The sequence below is a fragment of the Monodelphis domestica genome, chromosome 4, assembly GCF_027887165.1.
Source record: "Monodelphis domestica isolate mMonDom1 chromosome 4, mMonDom1.pri, whole genome shotgun sequence".
Taxonomy (NCBI): domain Eukaryota; kingdom Metazoa; phylum Chordata; class Mammalia; order Didelphimorphia; family Didelphidae; genus Monodelphis; species Monodelphis domestica.
The window spans coordinates 180,366,767-180,382,672 of NC_077230.1; the positions used below are offsets into that span (position 1 = coordinate 180,366,767).

Sequence of the window (15,906 nt, forward strand, 5' to 3'; positions counted from 1 at the left end):
GAACTTTCTAGACTTCATGCCCTCTCACACCCCTCTGAAATCATTTTCCCCTATCTTCACTTTCACTCCTATATAAGATGAAGAGGTGGTCCTTCACCTTGCTAATGTCAATTCTCCTATATATTTCTTTGATTCTATCCTTGGGCCTTCTATTATTACTGCTCCTTCAAACCTTCAGTTTTTCCCTATCTACTCCCCCCGCCCCCATCTCCTATATATATATTTCTAAGTTTCTCCTCTTCTTAAAAACTTCTTTCCTTTCTTAGATAAAATCATCTCTATTCACTGCCTTTACTTCCTTTCTCTCCACATTGTGCAGTTTCATTCTCCCTTTCATTACTGAACTGAAATTTCTTTTCCAAAAGTTATCAGTGACTTCTTGTTTGCTAAATTTAATGACTTCTTAGTCCTTATTCTTCTTGGTCCTCTCTGAAGTATTTGACACTGTTAACCACCTTTTCCTCCTATATACTCTCTTTCTTTTTCTGATTCTTATTTACTTCTTACCTATCTGAACTCACAGCTTTCTTCAGTTATATAATACTAACTTTGGGTATCCCCCAATCTGTCTTGGGTTCTTTTCTTTCTTCTTTCTATAATCTCACTGGATTATCTCATTAACTCTCATGAGTTCATTTGCCATCTCCATATAGATTATTCCCAGAGCCATATGTCCATCCGTAGTCTCCTTCCTGAACAAGTATATTTATATCTGTGAAGTGAAGCTCACAAGTGAACTTCCCTTCAGGGCCAGGCACAAGAATGCTAAAGAGACTCTTGTTATATAAAAATAAAGTATTTATTGAGAATATAAGGATTTAAAAAAAATGATTTCTAACTCTAAGGGATTCTAACTCCACCCAAATAAAACTCCCAGGTTCTGGAAGGAACTGTTTCATATGTTTCCACAGGCTACACTGATCCTTCCTGATCTGAGTAACCCAAATTTTCACTATTCTACTATAAACTAAACACCATTATCCTTATACTTCTTAACTTTGTCTCCAAAGTTATGAAAATAACAAAGGCTAGCTGTGTGAGCCTCAGCGAGAACCAAGTTAGGACTCTGAGCCTTAGCAGACTCAAAGCACAAAGCACAAAGACCAAGTCTTTCTTTGATTTTCTCAGATATATAAATAATTTATGTAATAGTAATAGATAAGTCACTAGTAAATTTCCCAAGTTGGAAAAGGAAAATCACTTAACTCCTTCTGGTTTTTCTATCCTTTCCTTCTACCTCAGAGAGTAGAGAGAGAAAAGATGTCACCTCTTCCCAGCACTCTGAGGGAGTAACTGATACCCTCTTAGAGTAACTGCCACTCACAGACCAACTGCCACAGAAAAACTGTTAAAATCTCCCCATACACACTGTCAGCATTTGAAATTGATACTGTCTTAGATCTGTTTCAAACTCCAATTCTTTCTCAAGCCAGCTTTTCTACTTCTTATCTCTAAGCTAATATAACAAAACCCAATTTCTAATATAATACTTATAATTTCCCCCCCTATGAGCATATGGAGAGATAAGAAAAATCTCTCTTGTATGCTTGCTATTTTATGTAATTCTAAAGTTATACCTAACCTTAATATTATTATATTCCCCCGCCCTCCCCCCAGTCTTAACCATATCCTATTCTTATTGCTACACCTTATCTATGCTAACCTGCACTGGGGATATAAATCAAAGATAATAAAATTTCAATGAAAGCAAATAATCAATGAAAACATACTTGCACAAATGCAAGTGGAAAACATACAATTACAGAAATTCAAAATGCAAAATACAAAATGCAAACTTTTGAGACAATAAAATACAGTTACAAAACCTAGAAACACATAATGTGAGATGCCACATTTTATCATTTCTTCATAACATCTCTCAGATATATGTCCTCTCTATTCACACAGCCACCAACCCAATTCTGTTCCTCATTACCTCTTGAATGTACTATTTCTGTAGCCTTCTAAGTAGCCTTCCTGCCTCAAGTCTTTCTTACTACAATTTGTCATCTACTCAGTTGTCAGGGTTATTTTCACAATGCATAGGTCTAACCATGTCATTCCTACATCATTTGTTCTAGTTCTAGGACAGTACAAAAGCAAAAGGAAAGGAGATTGGATGCCTTATGTGAGAAGCAGCAAGTAGGCTAATTTAGCTGGATTTTACAATGAAAGGGAGAAATGCATAACTCACTTTGAAAGCTTGATCATGACAAACATCTTCAATAAGCATACACCTCCTTATTTAATGGCTTGCTTTGTAGTAATGATTAAAGAAGAGTTGAACAGAATAATTTGTACTATTGTATTTATCAGTGATGCCATCACAACCTGAGTATATACTCATTTTTATTTGAATATATATGTGTACATATGCACATAGAAATAAATACAAATATACATATGTATACATGCATCTAGAACTCTAAAATCTGGTTTATTAGCTAACTTTTATTTTATACAAAATAATGCAATATAATATGATGAATATTGTTAAGAAAAAGACAGAATTTCTGTTTTTTAAATTCTATTTTTTTATCATGCTATTCATTTACAGTTTGCATAATTAAAGCTTAAGGAAACAAAGACCAGTTCTTAATAGTTTTTTCAGATTTCTTCTCTCATTTGCAGTACTGCTTACTTTATGATTAAGTACATTATTCTGTGTTAATCTTTTGTATTTGTAAAGTTAGTCAATTAGATATTGCAGAAAGTAGAATTATTTGTTGTATGTGAGCTATTAAACAGGTGGCCTTGAGATGAGAACAAATAGGTCAAACTGTTTTAGCAAGTTTAATCATAAAGGTTTGCTTAATATTGGGAAATGAATATTAAGAATGACTGAAGAATTTGCTTGTCATCTAATGGGTCAAATATGATGATAAGAATAAAGCATGTAAATTTAGTCACATATTTTACATTTAGATGCTTCAAAATTATATTCAACCATTTCTAGATTATTTATCTTTATATGCCTATATATGGGTGTAGATTAAAAGTGAATCTTCTATGATTTTGTAATGAATTTCATTTATAAAGATAATATGCTCAGTCTGGTCAATTATATATTTCCAATTTTAAGATACTTCAATTTAAAAATTCCAAAATTAGTTCAGATTTAAGAATCATTTAATTAAGTATATATGACACGATTTACAAAATTTAATATAGAATGAAAAGAACATTAGCTTTTTAGTATTAAGGCAGTGGGGCTGTGGGAAGGAACCTGTATGTTCCATCGACTGATCCTACTTTAACCATAATCACAGATTGGTTTAGTTTATATTGGCTATTCTCTCCCCACCCCCAGCTTCCTTGATTTGGATATGGTCTTCATAAGCTTGCCCACACCTTTGGTTTTAGATTATGCTTTCTTTTCTTTTAGTTTTCCAATAAAGATTTATTTTTTTTTTGAAAAATTATGGTACTAACTTTTCAAGAACATGGTGAAAAGTACCAGTTAGTCATTAAGTACACATTTATGTACCAAGAACCCAAGGGATAAAAATGTAAAACGAGAAAGACAGGTCCTTCCCTCAAAGAGTTTATAATCCAATGAGGGAAGACAAAACTGAAAAGGACTCTCTGTGTATGATTGTTGCAGGGTGGAGATAACCTAATGGGAACCTGGTGGAGAAATTAGAGAAGTTACAAATCAGTACAATAAGTGAGAAATTAGATATTTGACGTTAGGCTCATTCCTTAAATAACGGTTTGGAGTGAATGACCCAACCTTTCAGTGAGAAAGATGGGGATGATAATGATTATGTGAATGGAGTTCCAACACTGATGAAATCTTACAGGATGATAAGATTAAAAGGTCAATTGGAGAAGTACCAAAGTAGTGCAACCAGATAAGAAGTGAGGAGGTACCATTGTATATTCTGATATTCTTATTGCTTTGGAAATTAATTAGTTGGTGATTTTCATATAAAAGCATTGCTTTTATGAATCATTGAAATAGCTATCTCATGTTATAGGAGTGATGTTACAAGTAATTCCTTTTTATTTTTTTCATTCCTCAAAAAGGGACCATTCACAGTGTAACTTTTGGTTATATACTTTTGATAACTTAAATTTGAAAAACATTGCTTTCCCCCTTACTTATAATGATCTTAATTTTATGCTTCCCTAGAGAAAAGACTATTTTTAGGGAATTAGAGAACAATCTTTTATTGTGAATCACCATAGTAATTCTTCAGCTATGCAAGAAATTATTTTTTGCCAGATAATTGAAGTAACCTCCAAGTCATTAATAACCTTTTTATGTTACTTTGCTGTTCAGAAACTTTCAGGGACTCCCCATTAACCAATGCTCAGTGATCAAACTCTAGTTCTTTAAGGCTCTCCATAGTCTTAGCCCAGCTTAATTTTCCATCATGACTCTAAAAGCACTTTTAGCTTCAGGCAGTTCAATTCAATTCAGCAAACATTTGTTATATGCCTGCTATTTATATGCAAAGCACTATGGTTAAAAAAACAAATGTAAAAGTTCCCTGATTTCAATAGGCCTGTTCATTATATTCTGTTATTCACATTCTCCAGCTCTTCTCATACTCATATTCTTTATATAGAACTAAACCATTCTCATCATTTATGGTTCATCTCAAGTTCTACCGCTTTTTCCTTTTTAAGTTATTCAATTCCACTGTACCTTATGGTATTTTTTTTTATTCTCTGGACTTCTTAGACCATATTTTCTTTACCACTCATTTGGCAATTAATCCTTTATTGCCTTGTTATCTTGCTTTAAATTGTTATTTGACTTTCCAGGTTACTTTGCATGTTATTATGCCAAGTATAGAGATTGGAAGACTAAAACAAATTGTTCTGGCTCTGAAAGGGCATAACATTCTACTGGTGGGGGTGGAGGTGGGGCCTAGTGCGGAAAGGGGAAACATCCCAGTGTATACAAAGATAAGTTAATACAAAATATACATAATACAAATACAAAGTAATTTTATTTAGTAAGGAAAGCACTAACTAGAGGTATCAGGAAAAGATTTGGGTAGGAAATAGCACTTGAACTGATTCTTTGAAGGTATTTCAAGACATTGTAAAGATGAAGATCATTCTTGGACTATACAAAGGCACACAGGTAGGAGTTTGAATATCATCATGAATAGTAGCAAGTAGGCCAGATTGACTAGAACACAAAGTATGAATAGGAGAGAGTCATGTAAAATCAGTCTGGAAGAACAACTTGGAGCCTTAGTGTGAAGGGCTTTTATGAAGGTAGAAAGAACTAATCGAGGTCAGGGCAGGGAGGGAAGAAGAAAGAATTGATGATTTTTCAGGTTGCAAACCTGGGTGACTAGAAGAGTAATGGAATCCTCAATGATATAAGGAAGGTAGGAAAATAGGTAGGCTTGGGGGAAAGATAGTAAGTTGAGTTTTAAACCTGTTACATTAGAGATAACTATTTATTATCCAAGTGGATCTGCTTAGTGTGACAAGGAAATCACTTTAAAAGACTGATATATATTAATTTAAGGTCGCCAAGGAATTCAGCTATGTAATTCCTAAATGAAAACTCAAGTCAGCCGTCAACCTTTTATAGAGTTTAATTACAAACAGGAGGAAGAAAGGAATTAGAGATAGAGAGAGAGGGAGAGAGAGAAAGGGGAGAGAAGGGAATAGGACTTAAATACCCCTTCTGTTTAGGCTGGGCCAAAAGGCCCAAGCCCTTAGATAGCTGAGGCAAAGAAAGGAGATCAGTCCCTATTATTCACGTGACCAAAATGGAGAAACAGTCTCAGGGGCCTCCACCTCCAGCTTCCTTCAGAGCAGCTTCCTTCAGAGCAAGCACAACCTCTCAGAGTCAAAAAACTCTCCAACCAACCACCCACAGTCCTCAGACCCCTCTCTCTTTAAGCAAACCATCCAAGTTCCCTCCCCTCCATTCTCACATCTACCAGTCACTGTCCATGTCTTCCCTGTGCCAATGGTGGCTCTAGCTTAAACCAGAACCACCCAGAGGTCTGTGGCTTTTCACATGTCTGTTGAAGGTCATATTCTTAAATAATTAAATCTTGATCCTTTGCTACAGCCCTTCCTAAATCCTGTTACCCTGAGTAGGGTAGAGATTGGAATAATTAAATTTTGATCTATGCTGCAGCCCTTCCTAAATCCTGTTAGGACTGAGTAGGGTGGAGATTGTAATTTCCAAGACCTGGTTCTGTCATTCCAAGTATCTCTATTGTATCAATTCTAAAATCAATCATGACTCAAAGAAATTCCTGTTCTATGCTTAAGCATAGGTCAAAGCCCTTTCCATTGTTCAGCAAAAGGTTTCTGTCCTAAAGTAATCTTAAGAAAGGAGGAGGAGGAACCTCCCTTGTCAATTGGGTTCACATTCCAATAGACGATCACTAAGAAATTTTCCAAGTATGAAATTTCCCAATGGTGAAATTTCCAACATTTAGAAGTCTAAGAAATTTTAAGGTTTACATTAGCAAGCAGTTGGTTATGTAAGATTGGATCTTAGTACTGAGATAAACCTGGATATATAGATTTGGGAGTTCTCTTCATAGACATAATGATGGAATTTTTGTAAGTTGATATCATTGTGAGAGTAGAGATAGAACATAAGGAGGCCCAAGACAGTGCCCTGGTTTATACCTACAGTTACACATCAGCACATGAATATAACCATTGATTCTGAATGAGGAGGATTATGACAGGAGGGGAAAGAGGAGGAGAATTAACTGGCTAGAAAATAAAAGATTATCACCTCCCTTCTCCAACCATTGGCACCTCTGTTCTAGTGTTGATTTTATTTTATTTTATTTTATTTTTTTGAATCAAGGCGATAGCATATACACAAGGGATTCTAAGGCTTGGGATATTTAGAGAGAGCTCTGGTGTCCTCTGAGGTTAGTCAGTTAGCATTTTTTAAGTGCCTTCTAAATGCCAGGTCCTATCTGGATGATTCAGCTGCTCTAAGCCTCAGGTTAGATGTTATATCGGTTCATAATATATAAATCCAGTATCTATCCACTATGAAATACGACAGTAAAAATGAAAAAAATCACAGTGAAAATTAGTTAAAAGTTAGCACAGAAATAAATACTACCAGCTAACTTCAGGTTGAGTTAATTACTAATTTTCAACACTAAATTTAGTTTTGAATTTGGTTATATGCCTGGCAGGTAGAGCAGGCTGAACATACTTTAGAGGCTATGGTAGTTATACCAGGGGCTATCCATACTCTCTTAACAGAGTCCACAATGCCCTGGGTGCCAAAATGACCATTTTTATGAATAGATTGGCAAATTTGGTTATAGAAACTTCTAGGGAGCAGGGGTTTTCCTTCAGATGACACCCACACTCCATTAATCTGTTTTGCTTTGAATTTTTGTTTCCATTTTTCCACTTCCTTTTCATTATAGGAAAGTGGTAAATTTAAATCATTAGTAGTTGTTAATGTTAAAATTAATTCAGGCCCTTCTATGGCTGCTAGCTTTGTAGTGGCATCTGCTCGATCATTTCCTCTAGAGACAGGGTCAGTGCCACCTGTATGGACAGAGCAATGAACTACAGCTAGGGCTTCAGGAAGCTGGAGAGCAGAAAGAACTTCATTAATAATTTCTGCATTAGCTATAGATTTTCCAGCTGAGGTTAAGAATCCTCTCTGGAGCCATAACATTCCGACTGAGTGACAAATGCCAAAAGCATATCTAGAATCCGTATAAATTGTTGCCTTTTTATCCTTGGCAATTATACAAGCTTGCTTCAGAGCTATGAGTTCTGCTCCTTGAACGCTAATGTTAGAAGGTAGTGAAACTGACCATTCAGTGGCAAATTCTGAGACTACGGCAGCAGCTCCAGTGTAACATATGCCATCCCTCATAAAAGAGGAATCATCAGTAAATAAAATCAGATCTCCATTGTCTAAGGGAGTGTCCAAGAGATTATCTCGAGGCTTTTCTACCATGGACACTAATGTTTCACAATTGTGTAATGGTTCTCCTGAAGTTGGTAAATCTGGAAGCAAGGTGGCAGGGTTAAGAGTAGTACAACGTTTTAAAGTAATGTTTTCACTATTTAATAAGGTTATTTCATATCTTGTAATTCTCTGATCTGAGAATGCCTGTGTTCTATGTTTTATCAATAATGCTTCTACCTCATGTGGGCACATTATTGTTAATGGACATCCCAATACTAAATCAACAGTTTTTGTTACTAGCCATATGTAGTATGGTTTTCAATCTTGCTTCTGTCCAGATTGTAAGAGCTATCTTCTATTGCTTCATAGTTCCACAGCAGTGCTTAGGAACCTGCCTTGTTTGTAGTTGATATGTAATAATATTTGTTGATTAATGTGACACTAGTCTTGACATAAGTTATTTTAGCACCAGTCATGGAAAGAAAGTGAAACTTTAGTACTTATTAAGGATTCAGCATGTACATGGGAAGAACATTAAACATGGAACCTTAGGGCTTGAATCTTGCCTCCATTGCCAATATATTCTTTGGAAAGTCGCTTAACAGTTCCAGGCTTCAGTTTCTCATCTATAAATGAAGACAATCTTAGACCTATAATTCAATGAATTTTCCTCTGTCCTAGGATATTACATAACTAGCCTAACATATTAAAATCCCACTATATAAAGGTCACACTGTACCAGTTGCTCTGGGATTTACAAAAGAAATGAAAGATAGGCCTTTTCTTAAAGCATAGTGCTTCGCATGTAGTAAATGTTTAAGAAATGCTTTATTCATTTATTTCTGGGGTATGCTTTATAAAGTCTCTATGATGTTTCATGGTGCTGCCATGCTGTCTTTGCTTCCTAAATTTAGCAAGATTTCTGGAAGTTAAACCCACATTACTATTATCTCTGCATAAATTCTCTTCCCAAATGCTATAAAAGATCTATAAATATAATGCTGCAATAGTCACAACTTGGCATTCATGGGCATTGCTCACTTAGAAAACCAGAAGACTGTTGGTGCCAAATGGAGGCTTGCAATATATTATGAAATTTGAGGATGTTAGGCCTGTCAGAATTATTAAAATAGTTAGAAAATATTGTCTTAGAAAATTTTCAAACCCCTTTTTTTGTGTCATGGACTCCTCTGACAGTGTGGTGAAACCTACCTTCTCAGAATAATATAGGAATCTTCCAATAAGGAAACTCCTTCTACCACTGTAGATAGGGTATTGTTTTGCAGTTTCTATTCTCATAAAGTTGTCTGAGGTGGGAACCTAAATGACTTACTTTGGGTTATACAGCTAGCATATGTCAAAGGTAGGACTTAAACCCAGAAACTCTTGACTCATACCATAAATATTAAATCAACATTGCAGTCAACTTCATGGTTGTACATTCTTGGTACATTTTTGTTTCATACCATAAATACTAAATCACATTGCAGTTAACTTCATGATAGTACATTTGCTTAGTGCAGTCACTAAGAAAATCAAGCTTACATTCAGAAGCAGGAGTTCTTGCTTTACGCAGACTTCTTGCTTGCCAGAGTGACATAGGAAGTACCTATAATTTTAATGATAATGATTTTTTCATAAACTTAGTCCTAAATATTTTCCATGTAAGAATGCATAAAGAGGCATAGGTGGAATATTTATTCAGGGAATTATATAGTATACAGGACATTAAAACAAATGTCTATATGTATTAAGAGTAAGCTTTTTTTTTTGTTTATCTAGAAGAAAAGTATGTGAATTCACTAATTACTTCTTCCCTAATCTATTCAGATCAGCTGTTCCACGTATTAGCCATGCATATGCGGCTTTATAGCATTGATTCTGCCTACAATCCATGGAAAAAACTAACTCAATTAATGCAGGATATAAATTCACAGTAAGTACTGTAGAAATATAAACATAAACTAAATGCTTTTCTTTGGCATAATTTTTAATGTGAAATGAGTCATTTTATGAACATTTATAAATGTGAATGCATATTCTTACTTTTTATAATAATGTTTAATATATAGATATAATTTTTGCAGAAGGCATGTTTGCAGATGAAAACTTAAGAATGTACTTTTTGAAAACCAGTAGAAAACATTCATTTACTCTTTAGTACTTCATTTATGCATCTCCTCTTTCTTACATTGAGCTCAAAATAATGTTTCATACATTCTGTCATATTTATTCCTATGAACTATCAGAGATGTAGAGAGGAATAGATATTTCAGTTTTCTAGACAATGAAACAATGGAATGCGTAAGTCATAGGATTTTACAGTTAATTAGTAGAGAAATCTAGGAGAAAAAGAAAAAATGAGATCATGTGAACCATTGTGTACTCCACTTGTTTTTTTTTAAACTCTTACCTTCTGTTTTAGAATCAATACTGTGTATTGGTTCCAAGGCAGAAGAGCAGTAAGGGCTAGGCAATGAAGGTTAAATGATTTGCCCAGGGTCACACAGCTGGAAAGTGTCTGAGGTCAGATTCGATCCCAAGACCTCCCATCTCTAGGCCTGGCTCTCAATCTCACTCAGCCAACTGCCCCCTCCACTTGTATTAGAAAAGACACATTTTGTTTAATCCCATTTATGACTAAAGTTTTGGTTTTGAGGTCATTTGTTGTTTCTCCAAATATGGAAATATTGTTTCTGGTTCCTGTTATTTAAGGTGGCTTACTTGTCTATTGCTCAGTCTTTGAACTGATTCTTGTTCTGGGTATTCCAAATCACTTATCTTCTTGAAAAGAACGTGAGTGTCCTTCTTTTTCATTTTTCTACTGTTAACAGTTTGTCAGTCTTTACAAAACTTCTGCTCTGTTAGAAAGCTTCAACTTACATCAAGCCTAGATCTTTCTCTCTTCAAATTCTTTTATTGCTCTTAGTTTTACACTCCTGGACTAGGCAGAACAAATCTAATAGTAATACCTCTTCCACATAACAGTCCTTTAAATAATTCAATAAGACCTTCCATATCAGCCTGTTAGAACTAAAAAGCAGTCACATCCTTAATTGCTGTCTACCTTGACAAATATATAGCATCTTTGCCTCTCAGCCACATAGACCTTCACTATATCACCAGGGAAAGAAACATAGATTTATTTCTTCTGTGTATTGAAGCCATTGAGATTCAAATCTAGATGCTAAGGAAAAGTTCTCAAAGCAAATAATAAGTGATAACCTAGTCAAATTCAGAGAGGTTCCTTACCAGAGGGTTGACTTTATTAGATAGTGAATTTTTGGCCAAAACAACCCTTGAAAAAGTCCATTAAGACATGGAAGGGTTGTGATCAGTTTGTGGAGCGAGAGTACTTTACTAATGAAATCACACATTAAACTATTTGTATTTAAATTGTATTTAATCTATGTTTAATTATGGATAATTACTATTTAAGAATTAATGATGAAAATAATCTTTTATAATGAGGAGGGAAGTATTTTTGAGTCACTTTTGTTTTTTTAATTAGCATAATAGCTGTTGAGTTAGCTGATATAACATAGTTTGTTATATAAAATAGAATATATAATATCATATGCTATTGATTTATTATATATTGTTATATGTAATATTGTAGTCAGCTAATCATCAAACTTTTACTAAGTGCTTACTGTCTGCCAGGTACTTTGCTAAGTTCTGGTGATACAAAGAAAGGCCAGCAGTTCCTGCTCTTAAGGAGTTCCTGCTTAATGTAGGAGACAATATGCAAACAATTATGTACAAACTATATATAAGGAAAATTGTAGATAATCTACATGGAGAAGGGACTAGAGTTGTGACTTCCTTTAGAATGTGGGATGTTAGCTAGGACTTGAAGTTATTGAGGAAGCCAGGAGGCATAGATAAGGAGTAAGAGTATTCCAGGCGTGAGGAAGAGCCCAGATTAAAGAGATAGAGTGCTTTTTTTCAGGAATAGCAAGGAGATTAGTGTCAGTGAATCTCTGAGTACTTGGAGGGGTAAAAGGTAGTAGAAAACAGCTAAATCCTTCTATATGTCTTTTTTTATTGCAATAGATTGTTACCTATTGGAGAACAAAGACTGTCTTTCCTGTTTGTATCTTCAGTGCCCTCCTTCCCTCCTTCCTACCTCCCTCCCTGCCTTCCTGCCTTCTCTAATGGTTTTGATTCCAGAACACCTATGAAAGAAGTAGAGAAGACCATGCTAGGATAAAAGCTTGGGTAGTCAGTCCCTATCCTCAAAGAACTTATATTCTACTGAGGTTGAAGAAACAACATGAACAAATAAGTATACAGTACTCATATTAATTATATATATATATATATATATACATATAAATATATACACACACTTCCTGGAGGTGTGGATATCTAAGAACTGGAAGTATCAGAAAATGTTTTCTATAAGAGATGGCATAGAGCTGTGTGTTTTGAAGAAATCTCAGTATTCTCTGAGGTAGAAATGAAGGAAAAATTCTGGAACAAGGGGAAAGCTCATGCAAAAGTCAATGGAAATAGTGTGTGCAAGGGGAACAACAAATAGTCCAATTTAAATAGAAGGTAGAGAGAATAATAGGTAATAAACCTGAAAAGGTAGATGGAAGCCAAATTGTTATATGCCTGAAACCAAATGATATTTATAGGACTTTTATTTTAGTCTAAAAAGGAGTCACAGAAACTTCTTGAGCAGGGGTGGTGACAAAGCCATACTTGAATTATAGGAGTATCACTGGCGTGGGAGTAGCCGATGATGGCTGGAGAAAAAAAAGATTGGCATCATGGAGACCAATTAGCCTGTCTTCACAATAATACTGGTGAAAGTTTGTGAGAATATAAACTATTATAATGGCTATCTTAGTGGAGAGGGCATAAACAAGAGTTTTTGTGGAAGTAGAATTTTTTAAAATTGTTAATTTTAAAAATATTTTTCCATGTTTACATATTTTATTTTCTTTCCCCCCTTCTACCTTCCCCCCTCTAAGATCCAATAATCACATCCACTGGGTTATATAAATGCTATCACTTATACCTATTTACATATTATTCATTTTTGCAATAGAGCAATCTTTTAAAACCAAAACCCAAATCATATATCCATATAAACAAATTATAAGTCATTTATTTTTCTTCTGTGTTTCTATTTCCACAGTTCTTTCACTTGATGTGGATAGCATTTTTTCGTATAAGCCCCTTGGGATCGTCTTATATTAGCAAAGTCCATTACATTGTATTGTTCCACAATATTTCACTTTCTATATATAATGTTCTTTTTGTTCTTCTCATTTCCACTCTGCATCAGTTTCTGGAGGTTCTTTCAGTCCAAATAGAAATCCTCCAATTTATTGTTTCTTATAGCACAGTAATAATCCATTGTCATCATATACCACAATTTCTTCAACCATTCCCCCAATTAGGGACACCTCCTCATTTTCCAATTTTTTGCCACCATAAAGAGTGTGGCTATGAATATTTTTGTACAAACATTTTTCATTATTATCTCTTTAGGGTACAAACCTAATAATGATATTGCTGGATCAAAGGGTATTCATTCTTTTAAATCACTTTGGGCATAGGTCCAAATTGCCTTCCAGATGGTTGGACCAATTCACAACTTCACCAGCAATTCACATTTATTATTTTCCTTTACTGTCATATTGGCTGGAAGTAGAATTCAGAGACCTTGGCTATTGATTGCAAATGGTGGTGAATAAGAGTGAATCCTAGAGAATGCCCTAGTGTTTGTACAGCTGGATGACAAGAATGTGATGCTCTCAGATATAATAGTCAGGAAAACATAGATTTGTGTCCTGCTTTTGGCATGTTCTTACAATGTTTATTTGTATTGTAATTGAAAGAGTCAATGTGGTATACTAGAAAAGAGCAATGTTCTTTAAGTCAGAGTTCTTCCATTCCTAGTTTTGACATCATTCGTGACAAATAACCTCAGTTTTCCGATCTGTAAAGCAAAAGTGATGACACAAAAACCTTACATGATTTTGATGAGAAAAGCACTTTATAACCTATAAACACTGAATTCAAATGTTGAGCTTCTGTAGTCATTTGTGAACATATGCTATTCCTCCTAGAACATAAGTGGTATTAGTTTAGGACCATGGTTAACTTATTTATATGTTTTCTCCAGTGCTCAGCACAATGTAGGCACTTAAATGTTTATTAATTTAGTGATGCGAAGGGAAGTACTAGTGAAATGAATTATGGGGCAAGAGACCTAAGTCTGTTAAGAACAAGAGTTGTGAACATTTCCTGGCTATTTACTTAAATAACATTTTGGAATTTAAAATTTAGATTTCATTTTTAATGATAAGATTCATAATTTTATGTGTTATTTTGAAATATTTTAAAAACTCAATATTATGTGTCTAATTTTTATTTAAGTTTTTGAAAAGAGAATTTTATTAAAATTTAAAGATTTACTATAACACCAATTAAAGCTATACTCTGTTTTCATTTTTGCAGGCTGTGCAATGAAGAGCAACCTGAAGTTCCTGTTCTCTACCGAGATGTTTCATCACTTTTGCTTATCCAGATTTTAACCATGCCACAACCTTTACACAAAGGTATGTCTTTGAAATAATATACATGCAAATCATAGAGCAGATCTAATTGAGATGTTCTGGGAAAAAATGTAGCAAATATATCAGCCAGTCAACATGCAGTTTGTTATGTATTTGTTAAATGCCACCCAATAAAATAGTAGACATTTTAAGTGCCTACAATGTGCCAGAAACTTCACTAAATGCTAGGGTTATAAAAAGAGGCAGAAGATAGTTGCTGCCCTCAAGGAGCTCACAATCTAATGAGGGAGACGACATGCAAACAAATATGTGCAAAGCAAGCTCTATACAGGATAAATAGGAATAATGAGGGAAAACACTGGGATTAAGAGAGGTTGGGCAAGTCTTCCTGTAGAAGGTGGGATTTTAGTTGGGACCTAAAGAAAGTTCTGGAGGTCAGTAGTCAGAGTGGAAGAGGCAGAACAATCCATGTCTGTGGGACAGCTAGAGAGAGCGTCTGGAGCTAAGAGATGGAGTGGCTTGTTCATAGGCAGGAAACTGGTATCATTTCATTGAAGAGTATGTATTTTCAAGTGAGGTATAAGAAGATTGGAAATGTAGGGGAGGCTAGGTTATGAAGGGCTTTAAATGTCAAACAGAGCTCTTGGAGTCAATACGAAGCCACTGGAATTTAATGAGGGGAACAAAAGGAGTGAGGTATGAGAGAAGGGTGGTGACATGATCAGACCTGCATTTAGGAAATTTTTTTTTAGTGCCTGAGAAGAGGGTGGTTTGGAGTAGGGAGAGACTTGAATTAGGCAGACACACCAGGAGGCTATTGCATCAATTCAGATGTGAAGTGATGAGGGCCTGCACAAGAGCGGCAGCAGTGTTAGAGGGAGGGGAGCAGTATTCAAAAGATTTTGTGAAGTAAAATCAGCAGGTCTTGGAAACAGCTTGGATATTGGGGGGGGGGGGGGTGAGAAATAGTAAGGTGTCCAAGATGACTAATTCTGGCTTGTGAGCCTGAGGGACTGGAAAGATGCTGTTGTCCTCCACTTAATAGGAAAGGCAGAAGGCAAGAGGGTTTAGGAGGAAAGATAATGAGTTCTATTTTGGATATATTGGATTTAAGCTATATTTTAGACATCCAGTTTGAGATATCTGTGAGGCATTTGGAGATATGAAGTTGGAAGTAAGCAGAGAGATCAAGATAGCATATTGAGAACCATCAACACAGAGATAGTAATTAAATTCATAGGTACTGATGAATTCACCAAGTGAGTAGTATAGAAGGAGAAGAGGAGAGAACCCAGAACAGAACCCTAAGGGACACTTATGGTCTAGCAAAGGAGATAAATAAGGAAAAGTCAGATAGGTAGCAGGAAAACCAGGAGATAGTGGTGTCCAAATGACTGTAAGAATAATTTAGGGTCGTGACCTAATCTAAGTTTGATTTTTGGTCACCAGGGGATATCCCAAATAAAATACCCAAGTCAGTTT

At 35.1% G+C, this 15,906-nt stretch overlaps 1 protein-coding gene across 11 annotated transcripts in view; it reads left to right on the forward strand.

Annotated features, from left to right (window-relative positions):
• Nucleotides 1-15,906, forward strand: part of UBR3 (ubiquitin protein ligase E3 component n-recognin 3) — a 338,509-nt gene that overhangs the window by 257,257 nt on the left and 65,346 nt on the right. For all 11 annotated transcript variants that reach the window (XM_056797275.1, XM_056797273.1, XM_056797276.1 and 8 more), the window contains 2 exons: nucleotides 9,719-9,824; nucleotides 14,366-14,466. In XM_056797275.1, coding sequence (XP_056653253.1) covers nucleotides 9,719-9,824; nucleotides 14,366-14,466 — 207 coding nt within the window. The remainder of the gene's footprint in view (nucleotides 1-9,718; nucleotides 9,825-14,365; nucleotides 14,467-15,906) is intronic.